This window comes from Ascaphus truei, chromosome 2, assembly GCF_040206685.1.
Source record: "Ascaphus truei isolate aAscTru1 chromosome 2, aAscTru1.hap1, whole genome shotgun sequence".
Taxonomy (NCBI): domain Eukaryota; kingdom Metazoa; phylum Chordata; class Amphibia; order Anura; family Ascaphidae; genus Ascaphus; species Ascaphus truei.
The window spans coordinates 45,032,424-45,058,159 of record NC_134484.1 but is presented as its reverse complement, the minus strand read 5'-3'; the positions used below and the strand labels follow the sequence as shown (position 1 = coordinate 45,058,159).

At 45.0% G+C, this 25,736-nt stretch overlaps 1 protein-coding gene across 3 annotated transcripts in view; it reads left to right on the top strand.

Annotated features, from left to right (window-relative positions):
* The window catches only part of COL14A1 (collagen type XIV alpha 1 chain), a 197,941-nt gene that overhangs the window by 57,865 nt on the left and 114,340 nt on the right, over positions 1-25,736 (top strand). For all 3 annotated transcript variants that reach the window (XM_075582330.1, XM_075582318.1, XM_075582326.1), the window contains 6 exons: positions 13,497-13,652; positions 14,872-14,991; positions 16,637-16,801; positions 19,913-20,074; positions 21,660-21,811; positions 23,594-23,723. In XM_075582330.1, the coding sequence (XP_075438445.1) occupies positions 13,497-13,652; positions 14,872-14,991; positions 16,637-16,801; positions 19,913-20,074; positions 21,660-21,811; positions 23,594-23,723 (885 nt within the window). The remainder of the gene's footprint in view (positions 1-13,496; positions 13,653-14,871; positions 14,992-16,636; positions 16,802-19,912; positions 20,075-21,659; positions 21,812-23,593; positions 23,724-25,736) is intronic.

The following is a 25,736-nucleotide window of genomic DNA, read 5'->3' as shown; positions in this document are numbered from 1 at the left end:
GCAGATGAGCAGAGGGGGAAAGTCCCTGCTTTAAATAGTGTTGTCGCTGCCGTGGCGTCAGATGACGCTGGACCCGCTGTCTGTCAGGGCCAAATAATCATACAGTTGTGTGCAGAACTTACTTACAGATTCGCTCATCCCCCTCTTTTACTTAAAATTAAAATACCTATCAGAACACCTAGATCGTAACTTGAGATCTAAATCAGAGGTCCCCAACTCCAGTCCTCAAGGACCACTAACAGTGCAGGTTTTACGCATACCCCTGCTAGAGCACAGGTGGTTCAGTCAAAATGATTGGGCCACCTGTGCTAATGAAAGGCTATCCTTAAATCCTGCACTGTTAGCGGTCCTTGAGGACTGGAGTTGGGGACTGCTGATCTAAATGATATGATAAATAATAATAAAAACAGTTCAAATTATTTTATGTATCCTTAGTTATGCTGTGATTACCACAACACTTTTATTAATGTGTAGGGATATACAGGCATACCCCGCATTAACGTACGCAATGGGACTGGAGCATTTATGTAAAGCGAAAATGTACTTAAAGTGAAGCACTACCTTTTTCCACTTATCGATGCATGTACTGTACAGCAATCATCATATATGTGCATAACTGATGTAAATAATGCATTTGTAACAGGCTCTATAGTCTCCCTTCTTGCGTACAGCTTCGGTACAGGTAGGGAGCCGGTATTGCTGTTCAGGACGTGCTGACAGGCGCATGCGTGAGCTGCCGTTTGCCTATTGGGCGATATGTACTTACTCGTGAGTGTACTTAAAGTGAGTGTCCTTAAAGCGGGGTATGCCTGTATATGATAAATATGATACATGACTGGATAGAAAATAGGAATCAAAAAATGCAAATAATACAATCTTTAATTCTAACGCATGTGCATAACTGTAGAGGTAATTAGCCAAACGAGGAAGCGGTGCACTGAGGTAAGTATGAAACCACACGCAGCTCTAACAAAAAACGGCTAATTTATTGAAAAAAAGGGAACAAACATCATGAAGCTAAGAACCTCTGACGCGTTTAATCCCAGAAGTGACTTTGTCAAAGTGCACGTGGACCCCAGTACACACATCACTGCAGGCATTCACCCAGCGGTGGCTTACCTTCATCTCATCGGTATCAAGCAGCGCGACAGCAGGTATCTTTATTGGCAGAGTGGGTGGTGGATGACTTATTGTAGCATACTCAAATGATTTGAATAGGCGCCACAATTTCCATAAATATCAATAGAAATGATAAACAAATTTAAACAAAATAAACCATGAGATGTTACCCAAAAAGATACTTCTCAACCTTTCCAGGAAATATGCAGAGATTTCCTACAGAAGCAGTCTTGGTTTGGGAAGGGAAGGGAGCAATCAGGTCAGGAACACATCATGTGAATAAAAAAACATAAAAACAATAATTGTGCAGTATATTAGTGCAGTGAGGACTAGATGCAAATCTTGGCTCTTTGAGATTTCCTACTTACAGCAAAGATAAAAATATAGCGCAGTGGTCTGACTCAGTCAGGAAGTGTGGAGATGGTTGATAATTCTCTTGTTATATAGTGGCCCAGATAGATTCTCATGACTTATTGCAGCGTCAGCCTGACTGTTCTTTGGATGGTCGGCGACTCTTAATGTCACCTTACCTTACCCCTCCCCCAGCCTGCTTCACTGTGTCCGCTTAATACGCTTGATTAGAGTGTTATTTATTTGCTACAGACGTGGGTCATTATTACCTAAGGATACATATTCTACGCTAGTCAGCCCTTGAGCACTGGCAGCAGAATTATTCTGTGTTTCCTCTGTAGAGGTAAATAGCATGTGTCAATTAGAAAACCCTCCACCGTATAGCATATACCTGTAGCAAATAATAATATTACTTGTGAGCACATTCACATGTCTTAGACAGGTCTGCAACCCTGCTTTTCACCATTATCACCTAGCATACAGTGCTTCCACTGCAGCAAGGGATTCTGGGAAATGACATGCAAATGAGCACACAGTGCCACTTATTGCCTTACATCCATTATTACACGGAACCCTTAAGCCAATGCTCCCAGTTTCAACACAGCATATATATATATTGTATGTATTGTATGTCTTTATTTATATAGCGCCATTAATGTACATAGCGCTTCACAGTAGGAATACACGGGGTAGACAAATAAATAACAGATAATATAAATAACAGGTCATGGGAATAAGTGCTTCAGACATAAAAGTAACATTAAGGAAGAGGAGTCCCTGCCCCGAGGAGCTTACAGTCTAATTGGTAGGTAGGGAGAACGTACAGAGACAGCAGGAAGGAATTCTGGTAAGTGCGTCTGCAGGCGGCCAAGCTTTATGTATCATGTGTTCAGAATATCCAGAGTGCTATTCATATGCTTCTTTAAGCAAATGTGTCTTAAGGTGGGTCTTAAAGGTGGATAGAGAGGGTGCTAGTCGGGTATTGAGGGGAAGGGCATTATATATATGCCTGTCTAGTGTTCCCTATTGGCTTTTGTGTATTATAGGAAAGTGGTTGTGGTGTGCACAAGTATTTTGCTGTCTAGACCCTCCCATAGTATGGAATATAGTTCACTTTTAAACAGAGGAAACAGGCCCCAAAATAGTTCAAGCCACTGCCAAATATGAGACCACACTGACTCTACTTTTCATGGTATTGCAATATTTAGAGTTATTCATTTTGACCTACAAGTATAAAAACCATTAAATATTATAGTAATGTTAAATTATAACCCAAATATGTTAAGAATGTTTTGAATTACTAAGTAATTTTATACTATTGCAACTACAGTAGGTTTTGCTAAGGTTTCCTAGTGCTTTAAAATCATTTAAAAATACCATTGTTAAAATCACCTTAGGAAGCAGTTTCCAGAACAGTTTTACCTGGTTTATTTCCAGCTAAATTGTAACAGGAGCTGTTAAGACAAGTACATCGTTCTCAGCAGTTCATTTGCTGCAGGGGTTTTTTGATATGATCGTCAAGTTAATAAGAAATTGTCAGCATATTTAACTGGAATAACCTCAGTGTAGAGCAGTGATTTTGAACAGTTTTTGTTTTTTTGAAATTCTGGGCAACCCCAACCCCCTCCCCCATCACTCCCACCCCTTCTCCTGTTGCACCCATCTCTCTCCCCCCTCCCGTCACCCCGTCTCTTTCCCTCCTCACTCTCCCTCTTACGCTCCCCCTTGTGCTCCCTCTCCCCCTGACTTGCGCGCACACACACTCCCACTTACACACACACACACACACACTCCCACTTACACACACACAAACATACACTCTCCCACTTATATATATATACACACACACACACACACACACACACACACACACACACACACACACACACACACACACACACACACACACACACTCTCTCCCACTTACACACACACGCACACACTCTCTCTCACTTACACGCACACAAAAACCTCCCCTCTGTGAGAGCGAGCGCCTGCCCTCTCAAATTCCTCTCTCTCCCTCTTGTCAGTGGCGCCAACAGGAACAGGCAGTGAGATGAAGTATAGCAGTGACCGGGCGGGCGGCTGCTGATGGCGGCTGACTGCTCTGTGGGGGTGCCGCCGCGCTGCCGGGCCTGACACAGCACGGGAGAGTTTAGTTATCCCAGCTCTCCCCCTGGCGGACTGAGGAACCACGGTTGAAAACCACTGGTGTAGAGTATACAGTATGCACTGATGTTTTACAACCATTTGTGTAGCAAAACACATCTGACATGCAACCGTTTCATATAAAGAAAAACAGAAAACACAGGGTTACCGCTAAGTGCTTCACGGATGTGTCATCAACAAACCAACCAAAATGTATCAAAATAAAAATGCAGAGCACACTCAGAATCAGCAAAAAATAACAAAATGTCGAATATATTCAAGCAAACACATAGATATTGAATGCAAGAGTTTGCCTGAATAAATTCCAAATGTTGAGATTTTTTGCTAATTCTGAGTGTGCTCTGAATTTCTGTTTTGATGTTTTACAGTCAAAGTGATCTTAAAACGGATTTTAAGACAGACATACAGTAGGTATAGGTATAAATAGGTAGCACATATTACCTGATCCAAAAACACATTTCCTTTCATTCTTATCACATACTTTATTTTTACATGTAATTATTATTTTTGCCACCCTTACTTTTTGCATTTTTTAAAACAGACCCCCATGAACACGAGTTAATTTCACTTCCTACTACTTCCTCGTGCGATTGTATTCCAGTTCTGGGTTCCCAGTTATACGTTATCAATGAAAAGACAGGATTATTATAGACCAACATGCACTTTTTATTAACAACCACGGTTTGGCAAGCTCAACTAATACACAGTAATGTCAAACCCAATAGTTTCCGTGAGCGTGCTGTTGGAATGTGACCCTGTCCTAGAGCAAAAAGAAAAATGACCAATGCACACCCTCTAGTTCTGTGGTTCCCAACTCCGTTCCTCAAGACCCCCCAACAAGTCAGGTTTTAATTATAAATAATATAATAATAGCATGTTCTTGTATAGCGCTGCTAGTTTTACGTAGCGCTTTACAGAGACATTTTGCTGGCACAGGTCCCTGCCCTGTGGAGCTTACAATCTATGTTTTTGGTGCCTGAGGCACAAGGAGATAAGGTGACTTGCCCAAGGTCACAAGGAGCAGGTTCCCCTGCTTCAAACTCAGTGCCAGAGTCAGTGTCTTCACTCACTGAGCCGCTCCTTTTCCTTAAGGATATGCCCGCCTCAGCACAGGTGGCGCAGTCATTTTGACTTTATGATATGATGATATGTGATGATATGAAGCCAGGCTGGCAATACTGTTGATATCATCATGGTATAAAAACGAGATGAAGCTGGCAGATAAGATAGAGCTTAGATTACATGAAATGACTGAACATGAATAGCACAAAATATAAACTTACTAGATCATTGCTACAAGGTTGTTTAATGGTTGATATTTTTCTGCTATCATTTTCTATTATTTTCCTGCGCTCCTTTATTCCTCTGACCGGTCACACGTGTCGTCGGCGTTCAGAACGGGTGTGTGCCGGTGTCTCACCGTGCGCCTAAGCAGTTCTGAATTATGGGCAGTGCGGCATTGTGTCTCCCGGGGTTTCGGACAGTAACGACCTGCTCTTCAGCCATTATTTAGCAAGTGATTGGGGTTATAAGAGAGTCAGGTTTGATAGCCACGTTTATACCACAGAGTTACTGACCCTTTTCTGCCTCTGCAGATTTCATTCTCATGGTGGGGACAGCCATTTAACATTGATCCCTGCCAACACTACATGATCACATGTTTTTTGAACTGGCTATTATGGCTGTCGGCGCTTATAGTGCACGCGACGGCGCGGCAGTGCTACCAAAAATCTGGTAGTCACTGATATTTGATTTTTGCAGAGGCAGTCGCCACATGTGACTGCCTCTAAACCAATCACAGAGCGCCTATTGCACTCTGGCCTCCTCCTTGGTGACATCACTGGCCTTGTCGCCAGCGACGTCTCTCAAACTTGAAATACAACTTTCGCTAATGGCGACGGCGATGGGTGATGTCATCGATTGCGTCACCGGCACTATAAACGCGGCCTTACCCTTGAACAGGAGTTAAAGGGTTAACAAAGGACAGGATTGGTTAGGTTTACCTCTGACTCCTCACCCTATAAAACATATTGGTAGTTACTCCCTTTCCAGTTTCCCGCAGACAAGACTGATCCTCAGTCTCCTGTTTATCTATGTAGCCTGGTCACTTATAGCAGCAGTGCGCAAACTGGGGGGGGGGGTGCGCCCCTTTGGGGGGCGCAAGATTATTTAGGGGGGCGCAGGCGGCGTGCGGGCAGACTCTGTGCGTGAGCGCTTGAACAAGCTCCGTGCTGCATCTCTGCTTCTTGCGGGGGCGGTGCCTTGCTGTGGGAGCGGGGCCTTGCTGCTTCTCTGCTTGCTACGGGGCCGTCACTGCACACAGAAAGCCCCTCCTCCCCCTGTCTGTTTCCCCATACACTGGGGACGTGAGCATGCTAAGTACTGCCCCCCCAGGTGAGAGTGTGTGAGAGTGTGTCTGTGTGCTGTGTCTGTATTGTGATTGAGTATGTGTGCTGTGTCTGTGTGTGTTGTGATTGTGTATGTGTGCTGTGTCTGTGTGTGTGTTGTGATTAAGTGTGTTGTGTCTGTGTGTGTGTATGTGTGAGTATGTGTGCTGTGTCTGTGTTGTGATTTTGTGTGGGTGTTGTGATTCTGTCTGTGTTGTTTGTGATTGATTGTGTTGTGTGTGTGTTGTGATGGTGTCTGTGTGTCTGTGTGTCTGTGTGTGTGTTGTGATTGTGTCTGTGTGTTGTGATTGAGTATGTGTGCTGTCTGTGTTGGTATTTTGTGTGTGGGTGTTGTGATTGAGTCTGTGTGTGTGTTGTGATTTGAGTGTGTGTTGTGATTTGAGTGTGTGTTGTGTCTGTGTGTTGTGATTGAGTATGCGTGCTGTGTCTGTGTTGTGATTGTGTGTGTGGATGTTGTGATTGAATGCAGCGGTGCGAAAACTGGTGGGCGCGCCCTAGAGGGGATGGGAGCCGCAGGCGACGTGCGGCGAAACCTGGTGTGGGTGGGCCGGCAGACACTGTGCACGGGAGGGCAAAAAAGCTGTGCGCGGGCGGGCAGCCGAAGAAGCTGTGGGCGGGCAGCCGAAGAAGCTGTGGGTGGGCGGGCAGCCGAAGAAGCTGTGGGCAGGCAGCCGAAGAAGCTGTCGGCGGGAAGCCAAAGAAGCTGTGGGCGGGTGGGCAGCCGAAGCAGCTATGGGCGGGCAGCCAAAAAAGCTGTGCGCAGGCGGGCATCCAAAGAAGCTGTGCGCAGGCAAGCAGCCAAAGAAGCTGTGCGCAGGCGGGCAGCCAAAGAAGCTGTGCGCGGGCAGGCAGCCAAAGAAGCTGTGCGCAGGCAGGCAGCCAAAGAAGCTGTGCGCAGGCGGGCAGCCAAAGAAGCTGTGCGCAGGCGGGCAGCCAAAGAAGCTGTGCGCAGGTGGGCAGCCAAAGCAGCTGTGCGCGGGTGGGCAGCCAAAGAAGCTGTGCGCGGGCGGGCAGCCAAAGAAGCTGTGCACAGGCGGGCAGCCAAAGAAGCTGTGCGCAGGCGGGCAGCCAAAGAAGCTGTGCGCAGGCGGGCAGCCAAAGAAGCTGTGCGCAGGCGGGCAGCCAAAGAAGCTGTGCGCGGGCGGGCAGCCAAAGAAGCTGTGCGCGGGCGGGCAGCCAAAGAAGCTGTGCGCGGGCAGCCAAAGAAGCTGTGCGCAGGCGGGCATCCAAAGAAGCTGTGCGCAGGCAAGCAGCCAAAGAAGCTGTGCGCAGGCGGGCAGCCAAAAAAGCTGTGCGCGGGCAGGCAGCCAAAGAAGCTGTGCGCAGGCAGTCAGCCAAAGAAGCTGTGCGCAGGCGGGCAGCCAAAGAAGCTGTGCGCAGGCGGGCAGCCAAAGAAGCTGTGCGCAGGTGGGCAGCCAAAGCAGCTATGGGCGGGCAGCCAAAGAAAGTGTGCGCAGGCGGGCAGCCAAAGAAGCTGTGTGCGGGCGGGCAGCCAAAGAAGCTGTGCGCAGGCGGGCAGCCAAAGAAGCTGTGCGCAGGCGGGCAGCCAAAGAAGCTGTGCACAGGCGGGCAGCCAAAGAAGCTGTGCGCAGGCGGGCAGCCAAAGAAGCTGTGCGCAGGCGGGCAGCCAAAGAAGCTGTGCGCAGGCGGGCAGCCAAAGAAGCTGTGCGCGGGCGGGCAGCCAAAGAAGCTGTGCGCGGGCGGGCAGCCAAAGTAGCTGTGCGCGGGTGGGCAGCCAAAGAAGCTGTGCGCGGGCGGGCAGCCAAAGAAGCTGTGCACGGGCGGGCAGCCAAAGAAGCTGTGCGCGGGCAGCCAAAGAAGCTGTGCGCAGGCGGGCAGCCAAAGAAGCTGTGCGCAGGTGGGCAGCCAAAGAAGCTGTGTGCGGGCAGGCAGCCAAAGAAGCTGTGCGCGGGCGGGCAGCCAAAGAAACTGCGCGGGCGGGCAGCCAAAGAAGCTGCGCGCGGGCGGGCAGCCAAAGAAGCTGTGCGCGGGCGGGCAGCCAAAGAAGCTGTGCGCGGGCGGGCAGCCAAAGTAGCTGTGCGCGGGTGGGCAGCCAAAGAAGCTGTGCGCGGGCGGGCAGCCAAAGAAGCTGTGCGCGGGCGGGCAGCCAAAGAAGCTGTGCGCGGGCGGGCAGCCAAAGAAGCTGTGCGCGGGCAGCCAAAGAAGCTGTGCGCAGGCGGGCAGCCAAAGAAGCTGTGCGCAGGTGGGCAGCCAAAGAAGCTGTCCGTGGGTGGGCAGCCGAAAAGGATAGTGTAGTGGTGTGCAAACTGGTGGGCGCACCCTAGGGTGGGCTCAGGCACTGTGCAGCGAAACCTGGTGTGCGCGGGCTGGCAGGGCAAAAAAGCTGGATGCGGGCGGGCGGCCGAAGATGCTGTGCGCGGGCGGGCGGCCGAAGAAGCTGTGTGCGGGCGGGCAGCCGAAGACACATGAGTCGCTGCACAGGTGTGTGTGACGATAGGGGCAATGTGGCTCATAATAAAGGTAAAGCCCAGTCATTGCCCTATCGTCAAGATCAGGGGTTTGCAAACTTCCTGCACAGCGCCCCCCGTCTGCTCTCCCCCTTTGTGGCACCCCCCCCTTGCTCTCCCCTTGTGTGGCCCCCCCCTCCCTTACATCTAATGCGGTGTCAAATGACGCAGCAGGGTCATGTGATGTCGCGTCTCCATGGCATCTGGCGTCAAATGCCGCCACGGGGTCATTTGATGCCACGTTGCCATGGAGACGTGTGGACGGAAGCGGGAACTGAAGCAGGTAAGTGAGCCGTGCACCCCCAAAAAAAGTATTGCGCACCCCCCAGTTTGGCACCCCTTGTCTACATGAATTTACAGGGTAGCCCTTATCCTATCATGGTTCATCTAGTCAACTGTGTACAGGTATGTAGAAAATAGTTGTAACCTTTAGTATTGTTGAAATGTTTGAGTGGATGTATAAACTTTGCATTCCTTGTTCCCTGGGCATGCTAGGCTGGTAAAAACCATACCCAGCCGGCATTTCCAGTTTGTCCCACAAGGAGGTGGTAGACTATGGATGGTGGGTATGGGCAGTCCTCCTATCTGGGAGACGTTGGTCCAGTAAGCAGGGCCATTGTCTGCCCAGGCAGAGAGGCTCCTATCTCCTCAAGAGATAACGAGCCGTCACTGGATAGAGGAGGAGGTAGGCACTGTTCTCTTAAGCCAATTTGTTATTTCTGCTCTCCTTGTCATAGCCTCTCCATCATGCCCACTGTCCCGGTTGGCCAACAAAGACAAGCCCTGGTCTGGTGATTGGCACACTACACAGCATCCATGTGGGAATTGGTCGCTGGACCGTTCACTTAGTTTGTCTATGGATACGTGAAACCTATAAGAGTTTCAGACGATATTAGTACCAGTATGGTTGCTGACTAGCGTCTGGATTAGCAATCCAAAAGCGAGGCTGTGTGCTACTAAGGGAGATTCACATTCACCCAGTAGCCCAAGCACGCTGCTTAGGGGTCACACTCGACTCTCACATTCGCCCCTCACATTCAAAACATATCTAAAACCTGTTGCTTTTTCCTAGACAATATAACAAAGATATGCCCTTTCCTCTGTTACTCGACTGCTAAAACTTTGACTCAGGCCCTCATTCTCTCCCGTCTTGATTACTGTAACCTCCTGCTGTCCGGCCTTCCTACCTCTCTCCTGTCTCCCCTACAATCTATCCTAAACGCTGCTGCCAGAATCACTCTACTCTTTCCTAAATCTGTCTCATTGTCTCCCCTGATGAAATCACTCTCCTGGCTTCCTATCAAATCTCGCATCTCGAACTCAATTCTCATCCTGACTTTTAAAGCTTAACACCCTTCTGTTTCTCCTTACATTTCAGCCCTAATTTCTCGCTATGCACCATCCCAACTCTTGCGTTCTGCTCAAGGATGTCTTCTCCTTACCCCCCTTTGTATCTAAAACCCTCTCCCGCCTTAAACCTTTCTCACTGACTGCCCCAAACCTCTGGAATGCTCTACCCCTCAATACCCGACTAGCACCCTCTCTATCCACCTTTAAGACCCACCTTAAGACACACTGGCTTAAAGAAGCATATGAGTAGCACCGTGGCTAATACTATACACGATACATAAAGCTTGGCCCTCTGCAGACGCACTTACCTGAATGCCCTCCTACTTTCTTTGTACGTTCTCCCCACCAATTAGGTTGTGAGCTCTTCGGAGCAGGGACTCCTCTTCTACAATGTTACTTTTATGTCTGAATCACTTATTCCCATGATTTGTTGTTTGTACTATTTGTTATTTATATGATTGTCACGTGTATTACTGCTGTGAAACGCTATGTACATTAATGGTGCTATATAAATAAAGACATACATTCATACATACATACATACATTTGAAAATGCTGCTTGGTGACTTGCATCCAGCGATACCTACAGACTTCGAAACCTGACCGGAGTGGAAGTTGCACCAGGAAAGTAATTGCGGTGATGCCGGGCACCTAGACCAACTAGGATTTGCCCTGTGGGGAGCAGGGATTGTGAGTATAGCTCTGTTGTGATATTGTGTTGGGCCTGCTGGCTCTCGCCTGAATAAATATACTTTTATTTGACTTCGGTGTCTGGTCTGGGGCTTGATTCTGTAGAATACTCCTGGTCTCCCGTGACAGTATGTACCAATGTCTCTTCCCAATTCCACCCTACTCGGTGTTATAGGGGGCCTGTGTGGTGGTGCCAGTCCACTGTTGGAGCTCTTATAGAAAGACCTAGGGAATATGGGCAGATTACGTTTTTCAAATGATTCTTATTAGCCATGTGAGTGATGAACTTATTTTTACAGTAATAAGTCCTTGGGGATACATAGAAAAAAGTATCACTGGTGTTAATGCAGCCTTCGTGACAACTATTTTAATCATGTTTGCTGATGGTTCCTTAATTGTAGAATAGATGAAGCTGTTCCAACTGTGTTAGCACAAAACTGTCCATCTCCCCCTACTCTTCATGGAGACTCCTTGATTTGAAGGTGATGAATGTCTATTTTTCACTTTCTTTCTGCAAATCAATGACATTTTTTGAAATTCCCCACATTTCCATCCCAAAATCCCCCTGAAAAGTGCTTCCACATGTTGGCTAGTGTGATTTATAGCTTCCATGACTTGATGAACTACATACGCTACACATACTGTACATCATAGTGAAACCCTACAGGAACAGTAATACAAGTACCTTGGGAGGAACTGCAAATGACCACTTTCTGCAGACACCTTACCCTTCTGTTGGACTTTAACTCCCTTTATGTTTTTAAAGTGTCTCTAAAGTATATAGAATTAAAGAACATCGAAACATGGAATTGAATGGCAGATAAGAACCTCTTAGCCCACAGCCTGCCCATTTTCTTGTCTATTATAAAACCTCAGACCCTACATCTTCCTCGGCTGTCTTTCATATTTTAGATGGCCAGATGTCTATCCCAAGCAGCTTCTAAAATCCTTACTGTATTAGCTTCTACAGTCTCTGTTGGGAGACTATTCTTCAAGTCAACCACCATTTCCGCGAACAAGTTCTTCCTCCCATTTCCCATTAGCCTACCACCCTCCAGCTCTAGAATAAAAATTAAATTCTGCACAGATATATCATCAATTTGTTGCCTTAAAGCAATGTGTCCACTGACATGGATCAGGTAAATTGATTATCATTTGGAAATGGTTGATCGGTATTGCATTAATATTGTTGTTACATAAAAATATAATAAATCATTCCCATGACATCACAGAAAAACAAGTATCAATTACAGGTGTAGTCTGCATACTGTATGTACTGTATGTACTGTATGTATGTATATCTTTATTTATATAGCGGGCAGTCTACTCAACAGTTTACAAAAGAGACACAAAACAGTACAGGGAATTATAATATAATAAGTGCAACAAAGTAAGACAATAGGCCAGGAAATCTCTGCCCCAAAGAGCTTACAATCTAAGTGGAATTTTGGGAGACTTACAGAGACATCAGGTGAGGGAGCAAGTGCGATAGATGGCAGCGCTTGGCCACAATGGTTGGTAGGAGTGACTGAGTGTGGGACAGAAGCCATGAGTACAGCTATTGAAATGCTTCATTAAAAAGGTGAGTTTTAAGGTTTGTCTTAAAGGTGGGAAGAGAGGGTGCTTGGCATGAGTGTGAGGGAGTTCCACAGGTAACGGGCAATGAGTGAAAAGGGTTTAAGATGACAGAGAGCAGTAGCGGTGAAAGGGGGTGGAAAGGAGACAGTTGTGGGTAGCGCGCAGGAGACGAGCACGGGCTCTGTGTCATTGATTGATAAGAGGTACTGTATTTTGTGAAATATTCCCGAATAGAAAGCAAACACTACAATTGAATCCTATGGGAAATGTGCGATAATGCGTGTTATATGGACATACGTTGTATAATCACCATGGAAAACAATCTGGGTATTCTTTTAAAGGCAACAGTAAGGCAGAATAATGACATTGGGTACATGCACATTGTCTCCTGTTCACACGCATTCTTGAAGTACAGTATATAACAATTGCCTTCACTCAATATCTTATTGTTCTTTATTGCCTTTTAGGACAGACTGCAGTTTCGGTTTAAGTTCAACTGAGAGGAGCAATGAAAAGCAAATAGCTGTGAATGTGCTCAATGTTTAATACGCAAAAGGCCTTCAACATACAAAACGTGCTACGGGAGCGGTCCTGCTTTCATTCGGTTCTTTTTTCACACGCTTTTACAGGTTTCCCAAAGAAAGTTTATTATTAATGACTTGCTTCTTTTCCAGGGATCGAATCGAGAAAAAAAAAAAAAGCATCAAACAAATCTTTTTGCTTTTGCATGTGTGTGAATGTCATTTATTTATACAAAAGGGCTGTCGGTTTTTTTCTGCTTCCAAATGTTTCGCCTCGATCTTTATCTGTTCGGACATGTTTTAAGCCTTTATTGAAAGGTGTTGTGTTTAATGATTGTAAAATTGGTAAGAAACTTTCAGCCCCACCTGTCATTTGTAAGACATTAAAAGTAGGGTATTTCATAAGGTTTTTCTCTCATTTCCATCACATCTTTGTTTATTTTGTAATACTAAGCACAAAATCGGAGTGTGAACCCATATGTAAAAAAAAAATACATATACTGTATTCTATGTGATTTTGTTTAGTGTGAATTCCATTAACCGTTGACACATTTCAGCCTATTTAGCATCAGTAGTAGCTGAAATAGGGGTTACTGGTATTTGGTTCCAGAAGTGACTTGTAATGTTTGCAAAGGTAGTTTAAAACTTTAATAAATTGCTTCCAATCCAATTAAGAACATTGGCGTCAGTGATGCCTATGACACTCCACCTGCACACCAGATATCCGGCTTCTAAGATTTTTGTATTCCATGCTTGTGACAGTGTCAAGTGATGTCTGAATGACCATTAAAAACATACTGTAGTGTCGGTCTGTCATAATATTCTCTCATTCTGATTTTCAGAAATTCAGTTTTCATGCAAAACCCCAGCAATTGCAGATATTGTGATTCTGGTAGATGGGTCGTGGAGTATCGGCAGGTTGAACTTTAGGCTTGTACGACTTTTCCTGGAAAATCTGGTTGGGGCATTTAACGTGGGCTCTGATAAAACAAGAATAGGTAACTTGACTCTTCATATTACTTATCTGAAGTGTGATGTGGTCTCAATTTTCAACGACTCTTTATAAATGCTAAATCAAGTATGTGTTGCACGTTATAACAGCTCTTGTTTGAGAAGACTATTTCATGACCTCTGAAGAATTTGATCTTGAATGTCTTTATGCAACTTGTTTTGAAATCTGCTTGAAGAGCAAAGTTCTAGTAACTCCTTTACAAAGGGTTGCAGACCACATTTGTGGCATAAGTTTTAAATTGAATTAAGCTACTGTACAATGTTTACTCACTGCATTTGGATGTCTAACTGGCTAACAAGTGATTTAAGTAAAGACAACAGAAAATGGGGCGATGCTTCAGTATTTTCACTATTGTGAACTACAGGTAGTCCTCGCTATCCAACGTTTCACTTTACAATGAATTGCATATCCAACGCTTTACAATGTAACATTATGGGCCGTTTTTCGATGCCAGAATGCGTTAAACGATGCCTGAATGCGTTATCCAAAGCTCACCGCCACTGATTAACATGGGACTCACTTTACAACGGTTTCACTATCCAACGCTACTTCCAGAACGGATTCCGTTGGATAACCAAGGACTGGCTGTACAGTAGGACAGTTGCTAGTTTCACAGTCAGTTACAGTACAGTAGCACAGGGGTCTCCAAACTCAGTCTGCGGTTGAAGATTCAGAGATCCAATGGGGGACAGAGGAGGCGTGGCGGGCACGCAGCTGGTTCGCCCTCATGGCTAAGCCGCCGCCGTGATGTGGCCAATGCTCAACCGCCGGGCCAAAAGACAAAAATCTTGTCTTTTGGCCAAGACGGTCGCGCATCGCTGCTTGTGCGCGCACGCACACACGCCGACTGGGGTCTGCCCCATAGAGGGCTGTGCACGCCGCAGCAGCCACTGAGGACCTAGCCTAAGACAAACTCTTCAGGGGAAAACCTTTTGAAATCTTCTGGTGTAGAGCCTACAGTTTACAAGGCTCACTCTTAAGAGTCCAGATTAATATTGAGCTAAATATGGCACTAATAATACCTAGAGGCCGTCCCTTACACAACTGCTATTGTTACTTTCAGTTTGTGACATCATTTACATCATCTGACCAATTGGACTGCTGGGACATTTTTGTGATCCCAAAGTTTGGTTCATAATAAAAACACGTGTACTTTAAATACATATTTGAATAGTTACTCAAATGCTTTGCATTTTCATTGCCAGGTCTTGCACAGTACAGTGGGGATCCTAGAATAGAATGGCATCTGAATGCTTACAACACAAAGGATGCTGTGCTGGATGCTGTCCGAAATCTGCCTTACAAAGGAGGAAACACATTAACAGGTAACTGTCTTACACTTCTAATGCACACAATGCAGGATCTTTTCTATGCCATTGCATTTGGATTAAAAAAAAAATTTTTAATCCATTTTTTTTTACCTTTATTTTACTGAAACCTTATAGTTGCTTTTATTATGTTTGATCTAATGCAAGTAACTTCTCTCAGATAGGAAAAGTGTTAACATCTCACTCACTGCCCTGACAGAGTTTTTATTGTATACTCGCTTTGGCCCTTACTCCATAAATTGTGATGCCATCTTCTCCTTTCTTGAGAAAGTGTCAGCTCCATTCATTGAATACATATTGAATACTCAATTTCATCAACCTAGATTATTGTTTCAGTGTTTGTGTCTTTGCAAGAAGATGATTTTCTTGATAAACAAGTAGACATGGGCGGAATTGTCACCAGAAATCGAATCCGCCGTGGATTGAGCAGTCCCGTTCATCCACTGAATTCCGTGGATAGATCGCAAAAAGGCAGATTCGTTTTTTTTTTGACGGTTACTGAAAATCCTTTAGTCGGATTCAGCGAACTGAATCTGAATCCGAATCAGGAAATGGAACCTGAATCCACCAACAGAATCAGAATCCGCAAATAGAATCCGAATCCGCAAACAGAATCCGAATCCGCAAATAGAATCCGAATCCGCAAACAGAATCCGAATCCTCAAATAGAATCCGAATCCGCAAACAGAATCCGAATCCGCAAACAGAATCCGAATCCGCAAACAGAATCCGAATCCGCGAACAGAATCCGAATCCGCGAACAGAATCCGAATCCGCGAACAGAATCCGAATCCGCGAACAGAATCCGAATCCGCAAACAGAATCCGAATCCGCAAACAGAATCCGAATCCGCAAACAGAATCCGAATCCGCAAACAGAATCCGAATCCGCAAACAGAATCCGAATCCGCAAACAGAATCCGAATCCGCAAACAGAATCCGAATCCGCGAGCTGGTTTATTATGGGAGGAGAATATTAATAGGGGTGCAGCCTCAAGTTTAAGCCATTGTGGTTTTTTTCATGGATCACATTTAAGTTGAATCCGTCAGCGGATTTGTTAAAATCCGTGAATCCGAGGCCCATTGACAGATTTCAAAGAATCCGCGCGGCCTGAAGATGATTTAAATCCGACCTCGGAATTCATTGGGCGGGTCGGATTGGGTCTGAAAAGCCCGGAAAAAATCACAGATCGGTTTCAGGCAAGTCCGCCATCTCTACAAACAAGTCTGGTTTTATAGATGTTGCCGGAGTTACGGCTCCCGCTGACGTGTTTTGGTAGGATATTCTCTGATGTTCTGTGTTATCACTGCCATTGAATCTGAAACTCTGTGATAAAAACAAAGTAGGTAAAAACAAATCTTGCTATTTGTACATCTGTATTCATCATCCTAGCTCAGGGGTGGTCAACTCCACTCCTCATGGTCAGGTTTTAAGGATATCCCTGCTTCAGCACAAGTGGCTCAATCAGTGGCTCACTCAATGACTGAACCACCTCTGCTGAAGCAGGGATATCCTTAAAAACCTGACCTGCTTGTGGCCCTTGAGAATTGGAGTTGGCCACCCCCGTACCAGTATTTCAACCTGTACAGGTATTTTATATCTTCTCCCCGTGTTGTTTGTAACACAATTCTGTTTTGCTTAGGTCTTGCTTTGACATACATTCTGGAAAACAGTTTCAAGCCTGAAGCAGGAGCAAGACCCGGGCTTCCAAAGATTGGTATTTTGATCACTGATGGAAAGTCCCAGGACGATGTTATGCCTCCTGCCAAAAGCTTACGCGATGCTGGAATCGAGCTCTTTGCAATTGGTATTATGCACACGAATCCCTTCTGTGTAGGCTTTAGTTATCAGCAGCATTGAACGACTGAATGAATATGTTCCATTCAATATTTTCACTTGGCTATTAAGCGCTAGTGATGTGTGACATTGCCGACTGACTTTTCGAATATGGTGAAAGTGACCCCTTTTTACAAAGTTTGTGAGGAGTTTGTCTGCGCTTCAAATATTTGATCGCATTTTAAATGTGCTAATTTGGATCGTTTGAATATACTTTGCATATACAAAGTAGCATATTTCCCAGGTGTGTTCAGTTTTGTGCACAGGTGTCTCTGTATGTGTTGTATAAAGGTGTGTTTGAAAAGGTACAGAATGAATGTAACTTGGGATTGTAGTAAAATAGCCTCTCTCTCTGCCTTACCTTACCCCACCATAATATTTAACTTCTTTTTTGATTGAGATATTTTTAATTTTAACTTGTCCTTTGTGTCTCTAATTAATAGTCAACAAAGCACTACTGTCTGCGAGCATTACTTTATCAGAGGAAACACCTGCCCATTTTTAACCATTCTTCAAAACATAAAAATATACATATATAGATTTTCTAAAGAACTTATAGCCACTAATTTTCCTGGCAATGTTGTTTTACGTATTTTTAATTTTGCTGAATAAATATGAGTGTGAAATGAGCTCGCTGAACTCTGTGATATTCTATGGAAAACGTTGTTATTGCATCCTATATAATTTATATACAGTATGTAATGCAGATGTAGTAAGACTTACTGTCCCCAGCGCTGATGACGAACAAGCCAAAGTCTGCGTCGCTGGGGACAGTGTCTGCCACGATTGTGCTTCTCAATGGGAACACCCCCAGCACTAATCCTATCCTACATACTGTATAACAATTATGTGGGATAGGATGCAATAACAATGTAAGAGACGAGTGCAGGGGTATAACCAGGGAGACATACTGATGCAGCTACCATTATTAGAACACTTACCTGAGAAATTCCTTGGAGATTCTGGGGCAGTCTCACAGTAAATGCCTCAACATTTCTGTGAGATTCTTAATGGGCCATCGGATTAGCACAGCGGGGGGTCCCTGCAGTCCCATTCAGTTTGCAGGGACCCCCTGCTGTGTTAATCCTATGGGCCATTAAGAATCTCACAGAAATGTTGAGGCATTTACTGTGAGACTGCCCCAGAATCTACCCAGGCAGAGTTCTAATACTCGTTGCTGTATCTGTATATTGGGGAAAATAAACTTTGGCTTTTATGCAGCCCGGAGTTTCAAACAATACATCTTGAAGAAAGCAACCAAATAAACAAACAGCCAATCCCTTTGTAAAGGCTCACTTACTCTCCGTGTCACTATCTGCAGGGCTGGGAGGATAGGCCTCTTGCCAACCTTTGAACCCAAGGTCCAAATAGGTACCTGTAAGCAGGGGGCACTTTATGCCAGTCTCCGAGTCGGTGTCTGTTGGGGGTCACCCTCTGGTGGGTTCCAGGGTCCGCTGCGCCCTCTGGAATAGAGGGTCTGATTTCTGGGTATCTTGCTGGCAGCACAGGCCTATCCTCAAGACAACTGCTCTTGTGCGTCTCTTCTGGCAACACAGTCCCTCTGTGCTCAAGTGATCCCTCTGCAGTTTAAGCAGGAGCCTATCTGATGAGCCAGGTGGAGACTGGCCAATTGTCTCTAGCTGCAATTAACCAGCTCCCAGCTGGACTCATGAGCCAGATACAGACTATACAGGGATTAAGGCCCTGTCACAAACAACAACAAAACCGTTTTCCATAGAATATCACAGAGTTTAGCAAGCTCATTTGAGACACATTTTTTTTCAGCAAAACTACTAATGCGTAAAACAACATCGCCAGGAAAATCAGTGGCTATAAGTCCGACAGAGAATCTACAAACCTAAATGAATGCAACAATCTGGCAATATTCACATCAAAATGTGATTATCTCTAGTAGTGTATAACCCTGGGGAGTTGTTAAAATCTCTTTTAGGGGGCATTTACTAATAGTATTAATAGTAACACAGTCAGTAACATAAGGTTACCTTGGGTTATCTTTCTGTTAAAAGGATAGCGTATATATATATATATATATATATATATATATATATATATATATATATATATATATATATTAATGTCCGTTAGTGTAAATAATATGCTAATCAACTGTTATCATAAACATACCCTATTAACTAACATCCATTAAGATTAATGTGGCAGAAAAATTACATGTTTAATATGTCATACTTAAACTTGGCCTTATTTACAGTATATGACTTATAACAAACTAAATACCTACAATAGTACTGTAGATACAAGTTCATTTACTGACATTTTATCTACTTTGTAATATATTAAGCCCTTAGGGGCCCAAGTGGCGATCACACAGTGGGCAGCCCATGACTAGCTAGCTACTAAGGGCTACAAATAAATATTTCAAACTACCCCCTTGCCTACCAAGTAAGTTATTTCTTAGCAATGTCTTATCAACCGCTCAAAGAGAGCCGAGGTTGCCTCATTTACACCAATAGGTTAATTAAATAACTAAAAATCACTTACCCCACCCATTGTTTTTCTGGTGACATCATCATCTGATTGGTTGGTGTACCATGTGATGGCTTCCATTTTTGTAAAAAAAAATTAGGATGTGACGTCATCTTAAAGGGAGAGAAGCCAGCCAATCAGGTAGCATATGCTTCCCTTCCTTTAAGATGACGTCATCATCTTCAAAGTCTAGAACCCCCATAAACTAATCCACACAGAAGAAATCCAAAGGGCTAATGCCCAACCATGCAAAAAAAACTCTAGAAAAATCCCCCAAAAATGTAAATTAATCCAAATGTGACCACTAAAAAAATTGTAAAACTAGTTTCTGTTTGGGACCAAAATACTCTCCTTTGATATGCAATATATATGGAGATTTTTGTGTGCTTTGAATTTTTTTTGCATATATGTACCATGAAAAAAAGCGTAAAAAAATAATTGGCACAAAAAAAAAAAATCAAGATTGTAGCCTCCAATGAGGGCAAATATTGGACCAGATTTTAAAGTGTCTTTAGGAACATAATTAAATATTTACTCCTAATGTTTCTCATTTTATCTATTCCTAATGTACTGTAAGGTGTGAAAAATGCGGACGTGAATGAACTCAAGGCAATTGCCTCAGAACCGGACAGCACTCATGTTTACAACGTTGCTGATTTTAACATCATGAACAGTATTGTGGAAGGCCTTACTAAGACTGTGTGCACCCGAGTCGAAGAGCAAGAATTTGAAATTAAAGGTGAGTGAATATAAGGAAGCTCTAATCAATCTGGATCTTGATAGGGGACACCTCTGTCACAGAGTACAACAGTACTGTAATGCTAATTAAATCCTGAAGATATATTTACCTTCTACTTTTATGAGATAACAGAGGTGTGTGTCTATGGTATGTACTGTATGTGTGTCTTTTTATGTGTCTGTGTGTGCATCTGTGTGTGTGCGTCTCCGTGTGTGTGTGTCTGTCTGTGTGTGTCTGTCTGTGTGTGTCTGTCTGTGTGTCTGTCGATTGTGTCTGTCGGTTGTGTCTGTCGGTTGTGTCTGTCAGTTGTGTCTGTCTATCTGTCTGTGTGTCTGTCTGTGTCTGCCTGTCTGTGTCTGCCTGTGTCTGTCTGCCTATGTGTGTCTGTGTGTGTCTGTGTGTGTCTGTCTGTGTGTGTCTGTCTGTGTGTGTCTGTCTGTGTGTGTCTGTGTGTGTGTGTCTGTCTGTGTCTGTGTGTGGCTCTGTCTCTGTGTGTGTGTGTCTGTCTGTGTCTGTGTGTGTCTCTGTCTGTGTCTGTCTGTGTGTGTGTGTCTCTGTCTGCCTGTGTCTGTGTGTGTCTCTGTCTGTGTCTGTCTGTGTGTGTGTGTCTCTGTCTGCCTGTGTCTGTGTGTGTCTCTGTCTGTGTCTGTGTCTGTGTGTGTCTCTGTCTGTGTCTGTGTCTTTGTGTGTCTCTGTCTGTGTCTGTGTGTGTGTCTCTGTCTGCCTGTGTCTGTGTGTGTCTCTGTCTGTCTGTGTATGTGTGTGTCTCTGTCTCTGTGTGTGTCTCTGTCTGTGTGTGTCTGTCTGTCTGTGTGTGTCTGTCTGTGTGTTTGTCTGTCTGTCTGTCTGTGTGTGTCTGTGTGTGTCTGTGTGTGTCTGTGTGTGTCTGTGTGTGGCTCTGTCTCTGTGTGTGTGTCTGTCTGTGTCTGTGTGTGTCTCTGTCTGTGTCTGTGTGTGTGTCTCTGTCTGCCTGTGTCTGTGTGTGTCTCTGTCTGTCTGTGTGTGTCTCTGTCTCTGTGTCTGTGTGTGTCTGTCTGTGTGTGTCTGTCTGTCTGTGTTTGTCTGTCTGTGTGTTTCTCTGTCTGTCTCTGTCTGTATGTGTCTCTATCTGTGTGTGTCTCTGTCTGTCTCTGTCTGTGTGTGTCTCTGTCTGTGTGTGTCTACGCTCCTCGGGCAATGATGGTGTTAACTGGTAACTTTGTTTGTGTGCTGGTAATAAAATTACATGTCACTGCGAAGTGTTTAGTAAAATAAGTACAAATTAATAACAATAATCTTGTTCAAAATGTAAAATCATTGAGAGGTTTTTTTAAGCCTCTTAGTCTGGCAGTCTCTATAAGGAATTAGCAGTGTTGGAGGATTTTTTGTGAACATATAACTCGAAAGTATTTAACTTGCCTTGTTTGGGTTGACATATTTACTCTGCGTGCTATCCCCTTCCTACGCTGGAAAACACCAATTTCAAGGGTCTGTAAGGTATCTTCCAGCACCAGAAAGTGTCTTGTGGAATAACACTAAATACGGGTTTAACTGATCTACATTTGATATACATCTCAAACATTAACACAATATACATTTCCTCCAGGTACATCCCCGGTCACCACAGGCGCTCCATCCGAATTAGTCACATCCGAGGTCACAGCCAGGGGGTTCCGTGTTAGCTGGACTCATGCACCAGGAAAAGTGGAAAAATACAGAGTGGTGTATTATCCAACTAGAGGAGGACAACCAGAAGAGGTAATGTTACTGCCCAAAACATGATTGAATGTGGTCTTCCCTCACTTTCACGAAAACTCCTTCTTTTCGATCTCAATGTCCCTGCAGTAAAAAATATTGTGCCTATTTTAGAGCATTTTCTCGTATACACAGAGATTGAATTATAATGAGAAATATGAAAGTCTACATAGGGTTGCCATATTTATTTAATGAATACGGGACACCGAAATCCAGTATGAAAGTGTGACGTCATAACACGTCATACCCCCCATCCATATCTCAGCCCCCTCTTCTATCTTGCAGCCCCCACCCTCCATCCATATCTCCCCCATCCCTCAGCTTCCCAGCTATCATCCCCTGAACCTCTCCACCCATCTCTCAGCCTCCATCCATCTCAAAGCCCCCCCATGAGCGGCTCAGTAAGTAAAGACACTGACTGGCACTGAGTTTGAACCTGGTTCAATTCCTGGTGTCGGCTCCTTGTGACCTTGGTCAAGTCACTTTATCTCTCTGTGTCTCAGGCACCAAAAACATAGATTGTAAGCCCCACGGGGCAGGGACTGTGCCTGCAAAATGTCTCTGTAAAGCTCTACGTAAAACTAGCAGCGCTATACAAGAACATGCTATTATTATTATTATCTTCTCTCAGCCCCCCTTCCATCATCCCCTAAACCTCTCCATCCATCTCTCAGCCCCCCATCGATCAGCTCTCTAGCCATCTCTCAGTTCTCCAACCTCTCCTCAGCCATCTCTCAGCCCCCCATACCTCTCTCAGCCCCCCACCCATTTCTCAGCCCCCCCATCCATATCCCACCCCCATCCATCTGCCCCAGCCATCTCGTAGCTCCCCAGCCTCCCCCTCCATCTATCAGCCCCCCCACCAGGCATCTTTCAGCCTCCCAAACTAAAAGTCCTGTCTTCCCTCCCCCATGCTAACAGCTCTGTCCTCTTACCTGTAGCGTGGAGCAGAGCCAGTTCCTGGCGTCAGACACCGGAAGTTGTAATTGACTTCCGGGTAGGATTGCTGGGGCGGGATTCCGACCCTGCCCTTCTCTGCTGCCGCAGCCACCGCCATTGTCCTCCACGGTGCTTTGCTGCAGGCTGCAGCCTCCATCCTCCGCCTCCTTCTGCCACCGCCCACCACCATCTGCCTCCTCCCGAAAATACGGGACATTTAAGCGTCCCCATATATGTTTCAGGGACAACGGGACAGGGAGGTGAAAAAAGGGACAATCACGGATATACAGGACTCCTGGCATCTACATGCCCAGCTACAATCCACAATTAATACATGGAATATCAATTATTTGACCATGCTTAATACACAGATTCTTCAATTATCATAATTGAACTCTTTTCTGTTTACACCTTCATATAATTTGGCCTGGAAACTCCTTCCCTTGCTCACCAACGGGAATGCTACAGGGCAACTCGTTCTGTAATTCCTCAGGTGCCTCTAAAATATATTTTTTTCCGACTGAGTCACCGATTGAGCCACCTGTGTTGAAGCAGGGATAGCCTGAAAACCTGACCTGTTGGTAGCCCTTGAAGACTGGAGTTGGCTACCCCTGATGTAGGATCTGCTAATGATCCTAATGTCATTCCCTGAATATAAATCATATTGTTCTCTGTATGTCATGTAACGTATTCCCAAAGGTTCATATTCAAGGGGGGAAAACGTCTTAATAGCGAAGGCTCACTCATTTCCCGGTGTTCATACTTCCGTTTGAAAACATGCAGTACCATAAAACAAGGTGAACGAGAGGAACCGAAATCCCTGTCACTCTTATTTCTTTGTTGCAGGTCATAGTGGATGGCAGTGTTTCCTCCACCGTGCTGAAGAACTTGATGTCTCTAACAGAATATCAGATAGCTGTGTTTGCTGTGTATATTAAAGCTGCAAGTGAGGGTTTACGCGGCACTGAAACCACATGTGAGTACAGCACTTTTTCTGCATGTCTTTATTGCTGGGGATAGCAAACCGTTGCTCTTATTAACAAGGGCTATTCCATAAGGCACCTTACGTGCTCAAAGACACTTTAAGGCAGGGTGGCCAACTCCAGTCCTGAAGGGCCACCAACAGGCTAGGTTTTAAGGATATCCCTGCTTCAGGGATGTCAGTCAGTGGCTCAGTCGAAGACTGATTGATCCCACCTGTGCTGAAGCAGGGCTATCCTTAAAACCTTACCTGTTGGTGGCCCTCAAGGACTGGAGCTAGCCTCCCTGCCTTAAGTAAGAAGGCAATAAGGGACATATTTACTAAGCAGTGTTTCTTCATAAGACACCTCGGGCCTGATTTTAGATTTTGGTCAGAAATGCAAATATAACGTTGGCGTAACAAAAATATGAACACATATATTATGCACCAACATCGTATTTGTGAGTACGATTCAATTATTTTAGAGTTATAGTAGGTACTACAGGGTCGTTAGCACCTGGTCTACAATAATGCTATTGAGGTTTTATAGTAGCACAGATTATATGACTGTGTATAACAATTATGTAAGGGTAATGTTTGCACGTATTTGCATCATCCGGTGCAAGATTATTAGGCGAACCTTCAGCCTTGGGCTCCCGTCCCCCCACAATTAACTTTCGAAAATTAATATAGTGCATTAGTATGAATAAAAATTCTTCATTTATAATTACAGATTTATTTTACATTAAAAGAGAGAATTTGACATCGATGGTACATTTTCGTGGTACTTATTTATGTGCCTGAGGGGGAGGGATAGTTTTGTGCTTTAGGGGAGGGATACAAGAAAAAACACAAAAGCGCACCAAGATGAGAGATAGATATTGTATTAGCAACAAATAATAAAATTAGTAACTTACATATAAAATGTCTTTAATAATCCCCGATTCTGGTGTCTATCACAGGAGTAGGGCATCACATAGGAAGTATGAAGGGTAATCTCAGTTCTGAGAGATCAGACCCGCGCGCTGGGGCTGTCTCTGTTCACTCTCCTGTCCTCCACGTGTGGTAGCGTGGTGCGGAGTGTAGCACACATGTGCAGGAACCGGGGCCTTCAATAGGTGTCCTTAGGATGCCTGTCCGTTTTTGATAGCATAGAAACGATCGGAAATAAGCAGGAACGGTACACTTGAGTGTGTACTGGTGGTGGGTAGTAAAACCGCCAGCCACAACAGTCGCGACGCATTTCGTTTAACAAAGTAAACTTCTTCAGGCGAGGGGAGGGATAGTTATGCGCTTTAGGGGAGGGATAGGTATGTGCTTTAGGGTAGGGATAGTTATGTGCTTTAGGGGAGGGATAGCTATGTGCTTTGGGGGCCAGGGGTATTTATGTGCTTTGGGGGCCAGGGGTAGTTATGTGCTTTGGGGGCCAGGGGTAGTTATGTGCTTTGGGGGCCAGGGGTAGTTATGTGCCTTGGGGAGGGGGTAGTTATGTGCCTGGGAGTGGGAGGAAAGAGGAGGTATGAGCCTGGGGAGCAGGAAAGGTCACAGTAGACGCAGCGTGAGGAGCAGAGTGGGCTTACCTGCAGCTCGCAGAGAGGCCTATCAGATCGGGCCAGCAGAGTTTTGTAAGTAATACGGGTATTAATAGGAAGCCAGAAGAGGGATTTCAACTGGAGAGGTGCTGGGACAGATTTAGGATAGAGTAAAGTGATTCTAACAGCAGCATTTAGGATAGGTTGTAGGGGAAGATAGGTAAGAGGCAGGGAGGCCAAACATTAGAAGGTTGCAATAATTGAAAAGGGAGAGAATGAGGACTTACGTTAGAGTTTTAGCAGTAGAGGGACAGAGGAAAGGGTGTATCTTTGCAATGTTATGGAAGAAAAAACTACATTTTATTTAGCTACCTTATGAATGAGGGAGGAGGTAAATGTGACCACTAGGCAAAGTGCTTGTGATACTGGGTGTACGATAGTACTGCCAACAGTAAGGGGGTAGTAGGGCTACGCTTGCGAGGAATTTGAGGAGTTC